Source organism: Amphibalanus amphitrite, unplaced genomic scaffold, assembly GCF_019059575.1.
Source record: "Amphibalanus amphitrite isolate SeventyFive unplaced genomic scaffold, NRLGWU_Aamphi_draft 000833F_arrow, whole genome shotgun sequence".
Classification (NCBI taxonomy): domain Eukaryota; kingdom Metazoa; phylum Arthropoda; class Thecostraca; order Balanomorpha; family Balanidae; genus Amphibalanus; species Amphibalanus amphitrite.
Genome location: NW_024882327.1, coordinates 178,759 through 195,110, shown reverse-complemented (window position 1 = coordinate 195,110; position 16,352 = coordinate 178,759). Strand labels below are relative to the sequence as shown.

General features: G+C 47.3%; 1 protein-coding gene across 13 annotated transcripts in view; it reads left to right on the top strand.

Moving 5' to 3' along the window:
* The window catches only part of LOC122366826 (voltage-dependent calcium channel type A subunit alpha-1-like), a 78,193-nt gene that overhangs the window by 58,099 nt on the left and 3,742 nt on the right, over window positions 1–16,352 (top strand). For 4 of the 13 annotated variants that reach the window (XM_043339434.1, XM_043339430.1, XM_043339433.1 and 1 more), the window contains 10 exons: window positions 289–354; window positions 2,808–2,899; window positions 4,595–4,754; window positions 7,109–7,236; window positions 9,588–9,790; window positions 9,935–10,039; window positions 10,222–10,328; window positions 10,967–10,996; window positions 11,354–11,499; window positions 11,719–11,887. In XM_043339434.1, coding sequence (XP_043195369.1) covers window positions 289–354; window positions 2,808–2,899; window positions 4,595–4,754; window positions 7,109–7,236; window positions 9,588–9,790; window positions 9,935–10,039; window positions 10,222–10,328; window positions 10,967–10,996; window positions 11,354–11,499; window positions 11,719–11,887 — 1,206 coding nt within the window. Of the gene's footprint in view, window positions 1–288; window positions 355–1,670; window positions 1,763–2,807; window positions 2,900–4,594; window positions 4,755–7,108; window positions 7,237–9,587; window positions 9,791–9,934; window positions 10,040–10,221; window positions 10,329–10,966; window positions 10,997–11,353; window positions 11,500–11,718; window positions 11,888–16,352 lie in introns of all 13 variants that reach the window. The other 9 variants (XM_043339432.1, XM_043339436.1, XM_043339431.1 and 6 more) reach the window with 5 other exon arrangements.

The following is a 16,352-nucleotide window of genomic DNA, read 5'->3' as shown; positions in this document are numbered from 1 at the left end:
CGCTGATTTTTTATTGATTTTTGATTGATTGATTTTGATTGTTGATAGTTGGTATTGGGAAAGCAGATTAGGTACAAACCACATTAAAAGCTATTATGTTTATGTTTTATTGGGTCATTTATTTTACATGAGGATTTTAACTGTCTTTGACTGTATTTTGGTTTCAACATTTAGTTCTTGATCTCGGCGATTTCTATTGCACCGATATCCATGTATCGTGCAATATGAAATCGGTCTTTGCTTTACCCGGGTATATTACAACATATGTGTGTCTTGTTTGTGTTACAGGCCTTGCCATACGTCTGCCTTCTGATAGCCATGCTGTTCTTCATTTACGCAATTATTGGCATGCAGGCAAGTGTCATTCAACTGCGGCCACTGTCTGTTTAGGACAGTCTGTACTCTGTAGTCTGTGGGAAGTTCTTCTTGTGCCTCCCACGAGCGTTCTTGACATTTGACACAAATATTCATATTGAAAAAAAGTTTTTTTTATCTATTTTGACTTTTTATCCCCGGTCGTTTTTTAGATGCTTGATTCATTTGTTAATTAACATTTGTTGATAGCAGTTTTTAATTAGAAAAAAAAAACTTTCCACGCACATTGTGAACTTCTCCTTTCGAGCTCTTTTTCCTAGCACGAAATAACGTGTTACGGTTAAATGTAACCATAACCTTTCACGCTGCTAAGTAGCACGCTGTTCCGTCATCACTGACGTCAGTCCTGATAAAAAAGTGTTCCACTCGTGTTATGTATAAGTAATTGTGATAGAAAAAGATATTGTGTTGCACCAGTGAAGCTGTTAGTGTTATGCTGTCATTTCCCTATTCTCCCACATCCCCACATCTCATATTTTCGGCGCGAGGGCCGATCCCTGTGCATCGTTCTTCAGCTATCGGTGTGGCTCCACATTTTACCCATGTCTCTCTCTCTCTCTCTCTCCGCCATTTGGTTCTCACAGCTTTTGCATGGTCACCGTCCTATTCTCTGCGTTCTGGCTCAGTTTGGCTGGCACCTGCTGGCTCCGCTGGTGGCGGCGGTGGGCGCCCGGGGTCCGGCCGGCGGGACGGGCACACCCGGCCCCGCTCGCCGGTCGGCCCCGGGTGGCTGCTTTCCGCCTGCATCTGGGCCACGCCGTGTGCTCTGGGGAGTGTGTGCGCTGTCCGGGCCGGGCCAGTGCTTCATGCAGTGCTGAGGGGCAGGCGTGGCTTCGCAGGCCACATGCGGGAGGAATGTGCGGACAGGAATGGATTTGCTACTATGGTCATTTGACGCTACCTTTGCACATATCGTGTCTACTGCACTTGGTTTTGTTGAGCTCACCGGTCGCCTTCCAGAGCCTCTGAGATTCCTAGATCAGCTTCTCAATCACTCTTTTCCATTCGATTGTTGCATTGTACCGGCTGTTTTTTAATTGAAAAAAAAAAAAAACATTCTAACGAATAGTGCTTGTCGATTGTCAAACAGCCTGCGGCTATCATACTTTTTTTGCTATTTCGAAAAGAAGAAAAGAACCTTTGGATTTCCTTCAGCTCCATTACCGTCACCGTCACTATCTAAAATAAGAGTCGACGGAGGCTTGGTTGGCGACCACCGCACAAGCGTACACCACCACACATACTGCGCGTGTTGACTGCACTGTTGGCTACGTCACGCCCGTCTCCCGCCCAAGGTGTTCGGAAATATGGGGTTCGATCCCGACTCGGATATGAACAGGCACAACAACTTTCAAAGTTTCTTCAGCTCTGTGTTATTGCTTTTTCGGTGAGTCGGAATCTTTCTCTGTCTGTCTGTCTGTCTGTCGGTCGGTCTTTGGAGCGCCCTGGTGTGGGGTCGGCCGGCCGCGCCGCATGCCGCGCCGAGCCGACCGCCGCACCGCGCACGTCTTGCAGCCTGCGCCGCAGTCTAGCCTCGTTGCATGCTCCACCCGCAGTGTTCCGTGATCCCCGTCCCGTCCTGTGTCCTCGGGCCGTCCCCACACAGCAGAGCCGAAACAGCAGTCGGGGCTGAGGACCAACAGCCCGATCACACGTCCGCCGCTCCGGATCCGTCTCACGCCCGGGTATACGCCTCAAGCGGTCTCCCCTCGGACACGTCTCGGACATGACACTGATCCCTTACGATGATACCCGACGGATGAATGCTGTTTTGTGAGAGTGACCTGTGAGACTGCGAGCGTTGGATGAGGCGTGAATGTTTAGGTAATGAATAGAGTGGGAGTGAAGCTGTGTCTACGTGCAGTGTGTCAGGCGAGAATCGAGAGCCGTCTGGGAGCCCTAAAAACAACGCAACCTGTGAGCCCTTCCTTTGCTGCAGGTTATTTGCCATAAAAACTTACGGCCTATCCAAGTGGTCACATGAAGAAAGGGGCGACGAAAGTTTGAACTATATATCAAACCCCGCTTGTATTTTTAGTTTTTTTTTTTTCAAATCGGTTTAAGCTTTTAGGACCTCCTGCATATCCATTGAAGTGCTTATCTTACCACACACCTCGGTAATATCAGGCTTCCAGACACAAACACCGTAATTCAATGCTCAACACCCCACCCGCCCCGGCGCAGTGCCCCCCTCGGCCGGGCTCGGCTCCACTCATCCTGCATGTCTCCGCCGCCGTCCGAGTCGTTCAGAACCCGTCGGCGCCACCCCCGTCAGTGACGACTAGCCGCGCAGTTGACCTTAGGTCAGGTACTGACCCCGCCCGACGTAGGTGACACTGCAGCTGTCGTTGTGTTGAGTAGGTGGTCGAGTCGTGACTAGCAGCTGCATCGGGTGCGCTGACTGTGTCTTGATGCCTATTTTTGTCCCTTAGGTATTTGGTAACATAGCTTTGGACCCAGGAACTGCCATATCTAGGCACAATAACTTCCGTCACTTCTTTCAAGCGCTAATGTTACTATTCAGGTAACCGTATGGTTGTTGTCTGTGTTGTTTGGTGTGCCTTCATATTATTGGTTTTATTCGTTTTGTTACCACATCACTTGAGTCTCTTTACTTCCACCACCGGTTTACACTGGCTCCGCATGATGACACGTTGTTTTCTTGTTACTCTCACTCGCACACATCGCGTCAATTTGCAAAAATTCTCACACAAAGTAAACGGCTCCTCGATATGGTATATCAACTGGGAGCGGCGCTGCTCATCGCGCATTCCAAGATAAAGGTGGACCGAAACGTCGAACGTACTGCGAAGCACCAGCACTTGACAAAGCTCCCTCTTGCACAATGCTACATGTAACTTGCTATTTCTATTTTGTCGAATACAACTATTTTTATAGTTTTTTTTTTTTTAGAATTCGGCTCGTATATGACATATGTATTATGTGCATTACTTGCAAGTGCCGCTCCATTCAGAGTCTTTATGAGACAGATGTTATCTAGTTTTCCTCTTGTAAAAGCCTTTCGGTCAAAACTGCAATTCTTTTGAAGTAGAACCAAAAAATTGACGCTAACCCTTTTTTGCATTAACCGCGCACGTCTTTCTAATTCACATTTCGCATCCACATGTTTTTGTTATGCCACGATACTTTTATTTAAGTTTTGTTTACAACGTCCATACGTTTTCTTCATTTTGCATGCCTTTGCGATGGTTCGCTGAAACATGAATGCTTTACGTTATACTGGTATTGCTCAAAAGATAATTGGTGTAACTTCCAGACTGTAAATCAGGTAGTAATGGGTTCTGGCCTCATCGAGTGGTGTGTATGCTGCATGACAGAAATGTGTCCGCTACCCTTCATCATGTGAAATAGTTTAGGACCGATATTAAATTTGGGCTCATTTCCTATCACATGAAAGCAAAGTTAGCTAAGTAAGTTTTAAATGCGATACAAGCTTTACTTCAGCAAAAATAAGCGTTAGCAGTGTTACAGAGTATTGTTGAATATAAATGTGAATTAGATCCTAGTGTAGCCATTCCATTAGCCATCAGACTAGTTAATAGCTTCGCATTCCCAAACGGTGCAGCATAAAAGATTACCTAGCGCATCATTTTTTGATAAACTGACATCATATGCCATCAGACAATTGCGCTTATTTAACTCTAAAATTATACTGTTGCAAATTTCAGGTAATTGTTGCCCTTTCAGATGGTGTAATATGTGTTTAGTAGTTAAAATCCCCATTAAACGCACATCATTACCTTCTCAGGTACAGGATGGCTGTGTTGACACAAATTTTTCTTCACCTGCAGTGCTTTTGTGAACACCGCAAAAACTCGCACCACTGCCCCCCCCCCCCCATTGTCCCGTGCCCTACCAAGTTTTCCAGCTCAATGTGCTACAGTTGATGCCCACAATAATTGTATTATTTATGGGATTATTGACGACTTCTGTTACAGGCTGCTATTGGCGTAAATAAAGGACTATTTACGTAATTTTATCAGGGAATTGTTGCTTTGAAGACCTCTCGTAAGTGGTTCACTAGAATGTCTGCTCAGGTTGAATATTACAGGGTCTTAGTTTTGACGCGAACTTTCAGGCATAATACCTTGTTTTGGTCGCCTCCAGCATCGACCTGCCTGTGCCCCTGCCCCCCCCCCCCCCTTGTCAGTGATGTGACGGCCCAGCTGCACCCTGCACTGATCGCGCCCGCCCCCAGGTGTGCCACTGGCGAGTCGTGGCAGAGCATCATGCTCGCCTGCATCAAGGGCAGACCGTGCGATCCGCGCGCCATACCCGAAAACGATCCCCACAAGGTGTGCGGCTCGGACTTCGCCTACGCCTACTTCGTCTCGTTCATATTCTTCTGCTCATTCCTGGTGAGTCATCTCACTGTGGGGTTTTTATCGATCCTAGCACGAATTTATTTATATCGCATCCTCCGCTACCTTAACTAATTTTATTTCACCTTCAAATGGTTAGGCTTAGGGTGTATGATCCCTGACAACATGGTTGGCTCTCCTGCTTGACCCCATCCCTCCCCCGCCCCCTCCCCACGGACTTAGCACTGAAGCGTTTTCGGCTAGCAATGCATCGTGGGCGTGGAAGCGTTAAAAAAGTAGAACGAAACTACAATCGTTTTAGAAGTAGATATTTGTTCATGTCCAGCCCAATCACCAAAAGGCATTTCGGGCTTAACCTTTGCACTTTGTTAGTTCTTGCACTTAAAGGGGGAGGGGGTCGCACAGACTTCTGTCCTCGACTTTTCGCATACTAACTCAAGCAAAACGTGGCGGATCACGACGAAACTTTCTATAACTTCGATTCGATCAATGTTACTCACACACTTAAAATTTCATGACCTTGACCTCAATAAAAATTTGACCTGTGACCTGTTTCACCAGACCATGTCAGGCTGGTATCGATTTGGCGCTTATCAGCGCACATTATCGGCGCGTTTTCAGTCTTGTTGTGGTTGTTAACTCTCCAAGGTATTAAATGCTGTATGTTCTTTGCATTTTAAGTTCACGTTAAGGTCAAATCAAGGTCATTTACCTTAGATGACCTTAGTTGACTTTTCAAGTTATACGATTTTTCTAGATAAGTGCTTGGAGCTTATTTCGAACTTAACACCCACTTGAAGATTTAAGTAGTTTTGGTGCCTAACGGAACATGCTACCAAGCCGTCAAAGGTAATCGATGCATACCTTCTATGGATAGCCGGCAAGACACCTACTGGTCGGGCCTGACCTGACCCGGCCTAGCATGAAAACATCATCCTTGATCAAAACTAGCTTGAAATTCGTGATTAGCACCCCAAAAACCTCCAACCTCACTTTACAAAGTTACAGCATTTTTCGATTTACCTATATCAAAGCTCTGTGCTGAAGTTCAATAAGGTGAACATTGGCGGCGATAGCCAATAAAATGGACGCAGCGTTGCAAGGGTGTTGTTATTTTGTTCAAAGAGAACATTTGGCGATAGAAAAATAATGTCAACATGGTATCACCCCCTTCCTCCCTCCTTCCAACTCCTATACTGACCGGAAACCCCCAGGCGGTGTGCTGCGGTCGGGTAACCCGCCGCGGCGCGGCCCGGCGGGGCGTAAGAAACCACGCGGCACCGTCTGCTTTGACGTCTCATAGTGACTGGTTTAGGCAAATTTCGGCAAAAAATGAGAGCTTCCCCCGATGTAGAAATTATTGGAGAACATTTTGATATACATTTCCACGCGTACCACCGCGTATCAAACTTTGTAAGGCAATAGTTAGCTTGTCAACTCTCTGAATCAAGAAGCATTTTAACATTTTTAGCATTTCGGTCAAAAATTATACATTTGGATGAATTTTGGAAATTTTCGTGCATACCATCATCTTCCTTATAAGTCAAAGATAATGAAAACATGTCGCAACTATAACCTGCTGTTCAGGGAAACGAGTGAGAGGGCGTTTTATTGTAGTGTGCTTTTTCGCTGTATGCAGGTAGCACGACGCTGGTCAGGACGAAGCTACACTTTGAGAGGTTTTTTGAGGCATAAACAATCATTTTACAGACGATTTAAGGTGTGATTCGGATGCGCTGGACAATTCTACATGGAATGAATAACAAAAAAGTGGAAATCGAAATACTTTAACTTGCCACTTAATGCGTGCTAGGATGGCATAAGTCCCCACGGTGCATCTGTCGTGTTATTTTTTTTTTTCCTATTGGACATTGCGAGCTCGTCTGAGTGGTACCTATGACAGAATCGTTTGGGTTCGTGTGCACTCTGGTCTGCCTTGCTCAATGCTCATTGTTAGCACGTCATGCACCCCATGTATCGAGTCGACTTTTCAGAGACATGCTAATATAGTTAGCTGCTCCGTTGGTGTTCAAATACGATGTATGTACAGGTCTCGCGGGTTTTAGCGGTAGGTTTTGCACCTAGAAAATTTAGTGTACTTCAGGCTATATCTTCGTCGTCTTCAGCTTTTCAGTGTTGAAGACGCGATCGACTTGTTGGTTCACAAGCCGACCATGATCGTGTAAAATGGTAGATCGATTGGTTTCTGAGATATAACTGGAAATGGAAAAATGCAAAACCTACCGCTTAATCTCGCGGAGCCGTACCAATGTATAACCATCCCGTCGCCTGTATGTAAGCCCCTAGGGCGAAAAACTCCATCCTGCATTCACATTCGTCCTTTCACGCGATCTTGGATAACCATCTGATCGTCTCCTTTTCTCGTCCAGATGCTCAACTTGTTTGTGGCTGTAATTATGGACAACTTTGACTACCTGACGCGCGACTCGTCGATCCTGGGAGCCCATCATCTGGACGAATTCCATCGGATATGGGCCGAGTACGACCCGAATGCAACGTGAGTTCAACGAGATAGCGCGCGCGCACACACATAGGGTAAGGGCGGGTAAGAGTACGCGGGCGATAAGAGTACGCATCAGCTGTTTCGGTTGCTTAGTAACGCGGGTTTGTCGAGTTCATGAAGTGACATGAAGCCGCCAGTGCGTGCTTGTCACCAACGGAACGTGGGCGTTGAGCGGCGACGCTGTTGAGTTTAAGGCGATGAATATTATTTTCGAGCGTTATGATATTATTATGGTATGGTAAAATAATGTTGATACTTTGCAGTTCAGATAGGGTAAGGGCGGGTAAGAGTACGCGGGCGATAAGAGTACGCATCAGCTGTTTCGGTTGCTTAGCAACGCGGGTTTGTCGAGTTCATGAAGTGACATGAAGCCGCCAGTGCGTGCATGTCACCAACGGAACGTGGGCGTTGAGCGGCGACCCTGTTGAGTTTAAGGCGATGAATATTATTTTCAAGCGTTATGATATTATTATGATATGGTACAATAATTTTGATACTTGGCAGTTGAGATAAGGTACATTTCCGTGATTGTTGTGGGAAACTTGTGAGGTTATCTGGGGAAATACTGTACAGTGCAATATTCTGTTTGCGAAGTTTTGCACAACGTTTCGGGGTTGTTTTGTGCGCGAATTGCATGTACGGTAAGAGGACGCACTGTTCAGGAGGGTAAGAGTACGCAGAATTATACATTAAATCGAATATACAGAAATATAGAATGATTGATCTATCGCTCAATGACGTTTGTTTTGTAGGTATATTATCAATGGAGCACTGTGATGCAGATGCGTACCCGAAATTCTTCCAAATACGAGTTATTCTCCTTTTTGATTGTGCATTTTTTTTTTAAAGAAACACACAACATGATTATTTCCTGATTTATAGACTTGAAAGATTTATTTTATGTTTTTCTTTTTGGATTCTAGAAATAACTTAAATGCCTTCTGAGTTTGGAGTTTAGCATTTGGACAGTGCAAGCTGCATAGGTGTGTGTTCATATGCTTGCGTACTCCACCCGCCTGGCGTGCGTACTCTTACACCCCCCATATGGTAAGAGTACGCAAGTGCAACGGTTCAGAAAATGTCAGTTTTAGACCACTTTCATTTACGCTGAAGGATCGTTGCCCCATGGGTTGATGGCTAATTCAATGAACTTTAATATTCCTTATTTGCGATTTCTTTCCTTCAAATATTAAACAAATGAGAGCAAGAAATCCACTAAGTGCGTACTCTTATACGACTTCACCCTAAGGTACATTTCCGTGATTGTTGTGGGAAACTTGTGAGGTTATCTGGGGAAATACTGTGCAGTGCAATATTCTGTTTGCGAAGTTTTGCACAACGTTTCGGGGTTGTTTTGTGCGCGAATTGCATGTACGGTAAGAGGACGCACTGTTTAGGAGGGTAAGAGTACGCAGAATTATACATTAAATCGAATATACAGAAATATACAATTATTAATCTATCGCTCAATGACGTTTGTTTTGTAGGTATATCATCAATGGAGCACTGTGATGCAGATGCGTACCCGAAATTCTTCCAAATACGAGTTATTCTCCCTTTTGATTATGCATATTTTTAAAAGAAACACACGACATGATTATTCACTGATTTGTAGACTTGAAAGATTTATTTTATGTTTTTCTTTTTGGATACTAGAATTAACTTAAATGCCCTCTGAGTTTGAAGTTAATCATTTGGACAGTACAAGCTACATAGGTGTGTGTTCATATGCTTGCGTACTCTACCCGCCCGGCGTGCGTACTCTTACACACCCCATATGGTAAGAGTACGCAACTGCAGCGGTTCTGAAAATGTTATTTTTAGACCACTTCCATTTACGCTGAAGGATCGTTGCCCCATGGGATGATGGCTAATTCAATGAACTTTAATATTCCCAATTTGCGATTTCTTTCTTTCAAATATTAAACAAATGAGAGCAAGAAATCCACTAAGTGCGTACTCTTATACGACTTCACCCTACACCCTGTCGGGCTGTGAAAGGAAATGGGCGAATTCGCTGACACAGCTCACTTTGCGATATGACCTACTTTTTTTGATTTGTGTTCTCGGGAATATTTTTATTATGAAGTATTGACTAAGCATCTTTTGTAAGTGTCTACATCAATAAAGATGCATTTAATATGTTGAGAGACGTTTCAAAATAATGTCATCGCGCCGAGTGGGTTTCTGTGTACCTTACAACCTTGTTGATGAGTAAACCTGGCAATTCGCATCATTTAATACTCTATAATATATCTACAGTACCCACTGATGTAAGACGCTAGCTGATTCTCTGGTCTATGAGCTCACTGGTGTGACAATGTTGCCCGCCCTGTTGCCCACAGCGGCAGGATAGAGTACACAGAAATGTACGACATGCTGCGCAACATGGAGCCTCCACTCGGCTTCGGAAACAAGTGTCCGTACCGGCTGGCGCATAAGAAGCTCATCCGAATGAACATGCCCATCGACGAGGAGGGCAAAGTGCAGTTCACAACGACTCTGTTCGCGCTCATCAGGGAGAACCTCAGCATCAAAATGAGGCCCGGTGAGTGCTGAGTGGACGCCGGACAGCCGGGCTGATGGGACCGAATCGCTGTTAGAACAAATCCATTATCCAATTTAGACAGCACTTTGCTAGTGTAATCGACCTGACGTAGATATGACACGGGTGTTGTATCACATTTGCCAGCGGATGAGATGAACCAGGCGGACGCCGAGTTGCGGAAAACAATTACGAAACTCTGGCCGCTTCAAGCCAAGAAGCTGCTCGATCTGCTCGTCCCTCCAAGAGAACGTGAGTGCATCGAGTCATTAAATTTTCTAAATAAGAACGTTCGGGGAAAATGAACCAATTTATCAACATTTTACCGACAAATTGCTCGAAACCACGACTGTAGCGCGTGGATGCTGCTTTGCATTAGGACGCCGCTCCTCGTCTTCTGTCGACTGCGCTTCTCATTGCACGTGCCTCTGCAGAGCTGGGAGCGGGCAAGCTGACTGTCGGGAAGATCTACGCCGGCCTGCTGATACTGGAGAACTGGAAGACGACGCGGTTTGGGCAGATAGCGCCCGAAAATCAACCGGTAAGTGGAGCCAGATAACGTGCCTCTTGTTGCTTATTTCACAAACCTTGACTGCAACATGGTTATACCATTATATATTTATCGTTACGAGGAGAAACTTTTGCGCCAATCGTGTTTGCATGAATCATGTTTGAGTATTGTGCTAATCGCTTATCGTATTTACGACTATACGAAGGACATTGATTCGAAAAGAAAACTACATACATGCTGTGTCTGGTCAACCCCTTGTGCCACAATCCGGGTGCATGACATATAAGAAGTGTGTGAACTAGTCACTAGTGTTGAGACATCTCTTTTAGGATTTTCTATTAGGCAGTGATCATCTGTTGACCCCAGTGAATGTACAGGAATGCCTTGTCACGTAACAATAGGAAATGTTGTAAGGTAAACGAGTGTCAAAATCAGTGCTCGGGTGTTGGCCGTTGGAGCGATCTTTGATTAGAAATGCGTGTCTAGTTGCCATAAGCACAGAGTTTGTCATGCCTGCCGCGATCATTGGGACACGTGTAATCTCTAATAGTGGATAGCTAGTGGAGAGATGACTAGCGTTTAGGCGGCAATGGTCACTGATGGTACAAACGGGCCCCCGGTCCGGGCTCCGGACGGTTAGATGATAGTGTGCTGTCTGGTCTTTTCAGGAGAAGCAGGAGCTAGTGCCTCCCGACTCGGTAGTATATACATCTAGTATTTTTTCTATCCTCTTCTGCTGCTCTGGGTTTCTTTGCTTGTCTAGGAATAGAGTATAGATAGATCATAGAGTTACAAAACCGGTGCATGCACGCAAGCCGGGTTCTAGAATAGAGAGTAGATTAATTTTTCTTCGCATGCGGGTTTTCACCACCATTGGGGAGATTTTCACCACAGAACATCGCAGGGCGCTCGCTGCCCCTCGTTGTCACGTTCACCGGTCTCACTGCTTCACACGGCACTGCCACCGGTCGGGGCGGGGCGCCGCGCCGGCGACTGGTCGGCACGCGCCGGCCTCTGACTGTCCCTGACCCTCCTCCGTCGCCCGCCGGCCGCAGAAAGCCAGTTTGCTAGAGCGCATCATGGGCATAGCGCGGCCGACCAACCCGCGCGCGGCGGCTGAGCCGTCGGGGCCGCCGCCGCCGCCGCCCGCCGCCGATGACGACGACGAGCTCTGCGACAGCGACGACCGACAGAGCGTAAGGTGGGTGCCGGCCCGGCGACGGCCGTCGGACGAGGCGGGAGGGCGAGCTGAGACCTAAAGTCGGATATAACTTCAACTTATGCAGATGTGCCATAACGTCAATAAAGTTTTGGCATTGCTTGAGAACAGATGTTACTGATGTACTCTGAAGTGTTTTTCCCGGCCGTGCTGCTGTGCCGTCCGGCGCTGACGCTGCCGCCCGTCGCCCTGTGCCGGCAGTTTGCTGGGGCCCTCTCAGACGGTAGTGTACACGGAGGCGGCCGTCGAGCCGTGGCGCCGGCTGGGCGGCTCCGACTCGCGGCTCTGGCGGCCCGACGATCCGCCCGGCTCTCCGGCGCGCCACCGCTCGGCCTCCCAGCAGCTGGTGTCACCCCGCGGCAGTGGCCAGGTAGCGGCCGGCCCGCCGCCCGCCGCCCGCCGCCCGCCCGACCTCGTCTCTCTGTCGCTGAGCTCCTATCTGCGCACCTCCGCTCCGCGCCGTGTGCTCCGATTGGCTTGCCCCGGGTTCCGGCCTCCGCGCCGGCTCGGGCGCTGTCTCTGTCTCTGTCGCCCTTCACGCTCTGCCTCGCCGGCGCTCGTGTGTGATCCAGACAACACACTGTGTCTGCTACGATGGTATCCAGACAACACACTGTGTCCGATACGATGGTATCCAGACAACACACTGTGTCCGCTACTATGCGTTTCAGACAAAGCAATGTCCGTAACGTTGTGAACCAGACAAAACCGTCGTTTCAGCTTATTCAGAAGCCATTCTACGTTATGCTTCATGCCTGGTGATTCCCAGTGACTCATTCTCTGGTCCGTAGCTAGCCCATCCTTCAGCTGGTGTGCGGTGACGACATTGCTTGGGCTGGCGTTGGTATTTTAGCTGATCCATAGATTCGTACAAAGCGATAGCACTGGGTGAATCGATTACGATATCCACTTGATGTTCGATGATGGCTGATATTTGCCGCATAAAATACTCTTTCGGGTTGCAATCGGGGCGCATTCTTCACCGTTTGAATCTGGCAATGGTTCGGTGGATATCCGTTGACATTCACTGGACAGCTTACCTCATAATACCTACTGACGGCTTGTTCGAGAAGAGTCTGGGAACGGCAGGAAAGTGATATATTTACCTCATTTTTCTAGAAACAGCAACTGTTTATCACTCCTTTCACTCGTCTTGCCACTACACGATCTCGTTTCATGCAGCCAACTGCGCTGCCTGCTTCAACTTACGATTCCGCCGCTAGATGGCAGAAGTGTTAAATGCCTGAAAGCTAGACTGTGCCGCGCGGCTCGGAAGTACTGCGGTACAGTCTACCTTTGGTGTCCGACTCTGAATTCCGCCGCTAGATGGCAGAGGTGCTAAGCGCCTGAAAGATAGACTGTGCCGCGTGGCTTGAGTGTACCGCGGTACAGTCTACCTCCGGTGTCCGACTTCGCAACCATCGCTCCGCAGAGAATTTTGAGGCAGCACAGGCGGGTGGCCGTAAAGGCATCGGATAGTTGACGGCTGAGGATAGAACATATAGGTTTGGCTTTGCCCTTCTTGCCCTTCCACACAGCTGGTATACTAGCTAGCTATCACAAATGAGTCAAATTATATTCATAAGGGCTGGGGCTGGAGTAGCCACTCGGAACCCTTTAGCTCAGTAGTAAATAGCAATGCCTCTCCAGTTTCAATTATAACACTATGCAACAGTCATTTTGTTCCTGAGTAACGACCGATTTTTTTGGACTCATTGGGTCCCATTATAACCGAAATGGGCATTTGTTTTGATCTGAAAATGCTTTTCCGGTTTTCAGAGACGATTTTCGATTTTTGGCCCCGAAATTCGGTTTTTGGCCCACTGTGTCCGGTGTACTTGAGTAATCGACTCGCGGTAACTTTCATCGCCCTTCCTATGCCACAAGCTTTCGAATGATATCCGGTTTTGCATATTTGCGTGTAAAAATAACGTCATAAATCTATGTTAAAGTAAGAAAATATTGAAATTTTGTAAAAAATTTGACATTTTTTTCGATTTCATTTCAAAATAGAGTAAAAACTAAAGGCCCTATCCAAATTCTGAGCCCAGTTCCTTGAAGAGCATTCAATTTCCGTTCGGAAGGTACTATTTTAGTGCATTTTATCGGTTTACTGTGGCGTCCAGATTGAGTCACTTGAAAAACGGGCCCCCAACAGATCAAGATTCTGAGCGACAGGACTGCTCAAAAGTAAGTTCCTGCGTGTGACCCGAGGTCACAAGGGGTCAACAAAATGACCTCAGTTGACCCCTCGTTGATCCTATGGCGTTAACATACGTTATCAGGTTAATGCTATGTGATATGACTTAGGATATGTGTTTAGGTTAACTCAATCTGGACGCCACAGGAATCCGATAAAATGCACTAAAAAGGTACCTTCCGAACGGAAATTGAATGCTCTTCAAGGAACTGGGCTCAGAATTTGGATGGGGCCTTTAGTTTTTCCTCTATTTTGAAATGAAATCGAAAAAATGTCAAATTTTTACAAAATTTCAACATTTTCTTACTTTAACATAGATTTATGACGTTATTTTTGCACGCAAATATGCAAAACCAGATATCATTCGAAAGCTTGTGGCATAGGAAAGGCGATGAAAGTTACCGCGAGTCGACTACTCAATTACATCGGACACGGTGGACCAAAAACCGAATTTCGGGGCCAAAAATCGAAAATCGTCTCTGAAAACCGGAAAAGCATTTTCAGATCAAAACTAATGCCCATTTCGGTTATAATAGGACCCAATGAATAAGAAAAATTCGGTCGCTTTCCAGGAACAGAAAATTTTCCATTTTTTGTTGCATAGTGTAATAGATCACAGTTTTTAGTCGTGTAGCTTGTGAAAATGCGATTTTACCCTAGCTTTGATGTACTGATAGTGGAAGTAACATTCGATACCTAACTTGTGAAGTGAAACTCATCGAAATGAGGAATAACTTGTGTTACAAATTCTTTAGGTATTCTAGCATTGAAGTTAGCAGTGATTCATCGCCGCCTGCGAAGTGGGAATTATGTAAGCACAATAATCGTATTCATTTTATTGGCTGTGCTCACTTCTAGTTTACTGGTGCTTAGTGTTACGGCTAAGTACTCTGGTGTTTTCTAGCCTTCTTCGGAGATGCTAGCTCTGACGGAAGGGAAGGCTTCCCCTGGACAGACAGCCAGCAGTGCTCCCGGAGTGGTGGACCGGTTCCACCAGTCAGACGACGTCCAGTCGCTCCAGTCAGTGGTCAGTCCGAGCGGCTGGCACTGCCACTCGGACAGAGAAGATTGGGCCCACCCCTCGCACCGGCCAGACGAGCGGCCAAGCAGCGCCTTCCGCCACTTCAGCCGGCCAGGTGACCGACGCAACAGCGAGCCTCGCTTCCTGCCCCGGCCAAACGACCGACATAACAGCGATCCCCGCCGACCGACCGACCGGCTGACCAGCGCGACTCATCGGTTCGACCGAGCGGTCTACCGCGGCGCAAACCGCTTTCTGCCCATGGAGCGACCGGTTGGCCGCCCCGCTGGTGGCCACCTCTTCAATGGCTGTATGAGGAGCGGGGCGCGGCGACACTATCAGCTGATCGGGGACGGAGTCTGGGATCGGTCGTATTACCACACCATCGACAGCGCTGGCGACTCGTGCGAGTCTTCGGAAGTGAGTTCAGTATGTTGATGGCGCCTGCACCTAGGTATTCTTTTAGTCCAGACACAAATATCGAGGACAGAGAGACTCATCCCATTGGCGAAGACGACCAAGCCTGTAGTTACTTTTACTTTAGGACACAAGTACGTTGATTTTAAATGTCGACTTTGATGCACTACTCCATCAACCTACGCGCACCGTTCCATTCGCCTTTCGCTCACCATTTCCATCGACTGTAAAACACTCGTGTCTGGGTATTTTCGTTTGTATTGCTGAGTTCCCATAGGAGTAATGGTATTGTAGAGCACCCTCTCTTCGATGAATTTTTGCTGCGTTATAGTGCTCATCTTTGCTTCAGTTATACATAGGTATTTCCATCTGAAGAATAATACATATCTCTCAGCGAGATATTTATCGACTAGACAATAGGTTATCATGCAACGCTTTATCTACTCATACCTAAATCTAAATTTAGCACACTGCTATAGCGATGATCGTGAGCTGATTAAACACAACATGAATGAAACGTCTGGATATTATGTGGTCGCCTCCATGTTCACCATGTGATCGCTCATCGCTCGCCGACATGAGCCCACCAATCTCGCTCATCGCTCGCCGACATGAGCCTACCAATCTCGCTCATCGCTCGCCGACATGAGCCCACCAATCTCGCTCATCGCTCGCCGACATGAGCCCACCAATCTCGCTCATCGCTCGCCGACAGAGCCCACCAATCTCGGTAGGGTGAGCACCACACCATACATACATCTGTGCAGGTCCTACTGACCGGCGCACGCACCGCTGAATGACCCCGGTCACCGCCTGTTGTCCCATGCCGCCAATGTCCTTCTAATAAGATTGGACTTGGCTCCGATCCCGCCAGCACGGCCGGCCGCGCCATGGCCGCCGCAACGGCAGGTAACCGACTCTACTACCGAGGAATCAACGAGACCGGCCGTCTGTCAGCGCTGTGAACTCTGCGGGACAGAGTCTACGGAGCTGAGCCCACGAGAGGTCGGCGGGCCTGACCAGCCCGTCCCTACTGATATCACTGCATGCTCACTGATATGCCACACTTTTTCACACACTCGCATACACATGTGTGACAAGCATTCACAGGTTTTGGTGTGAAAATACAGCATGCTATGGTTTTCATATTTATTGCCGCTTTTCATACTTTGCTTTATTACTGGTTCTTTGTCTTAT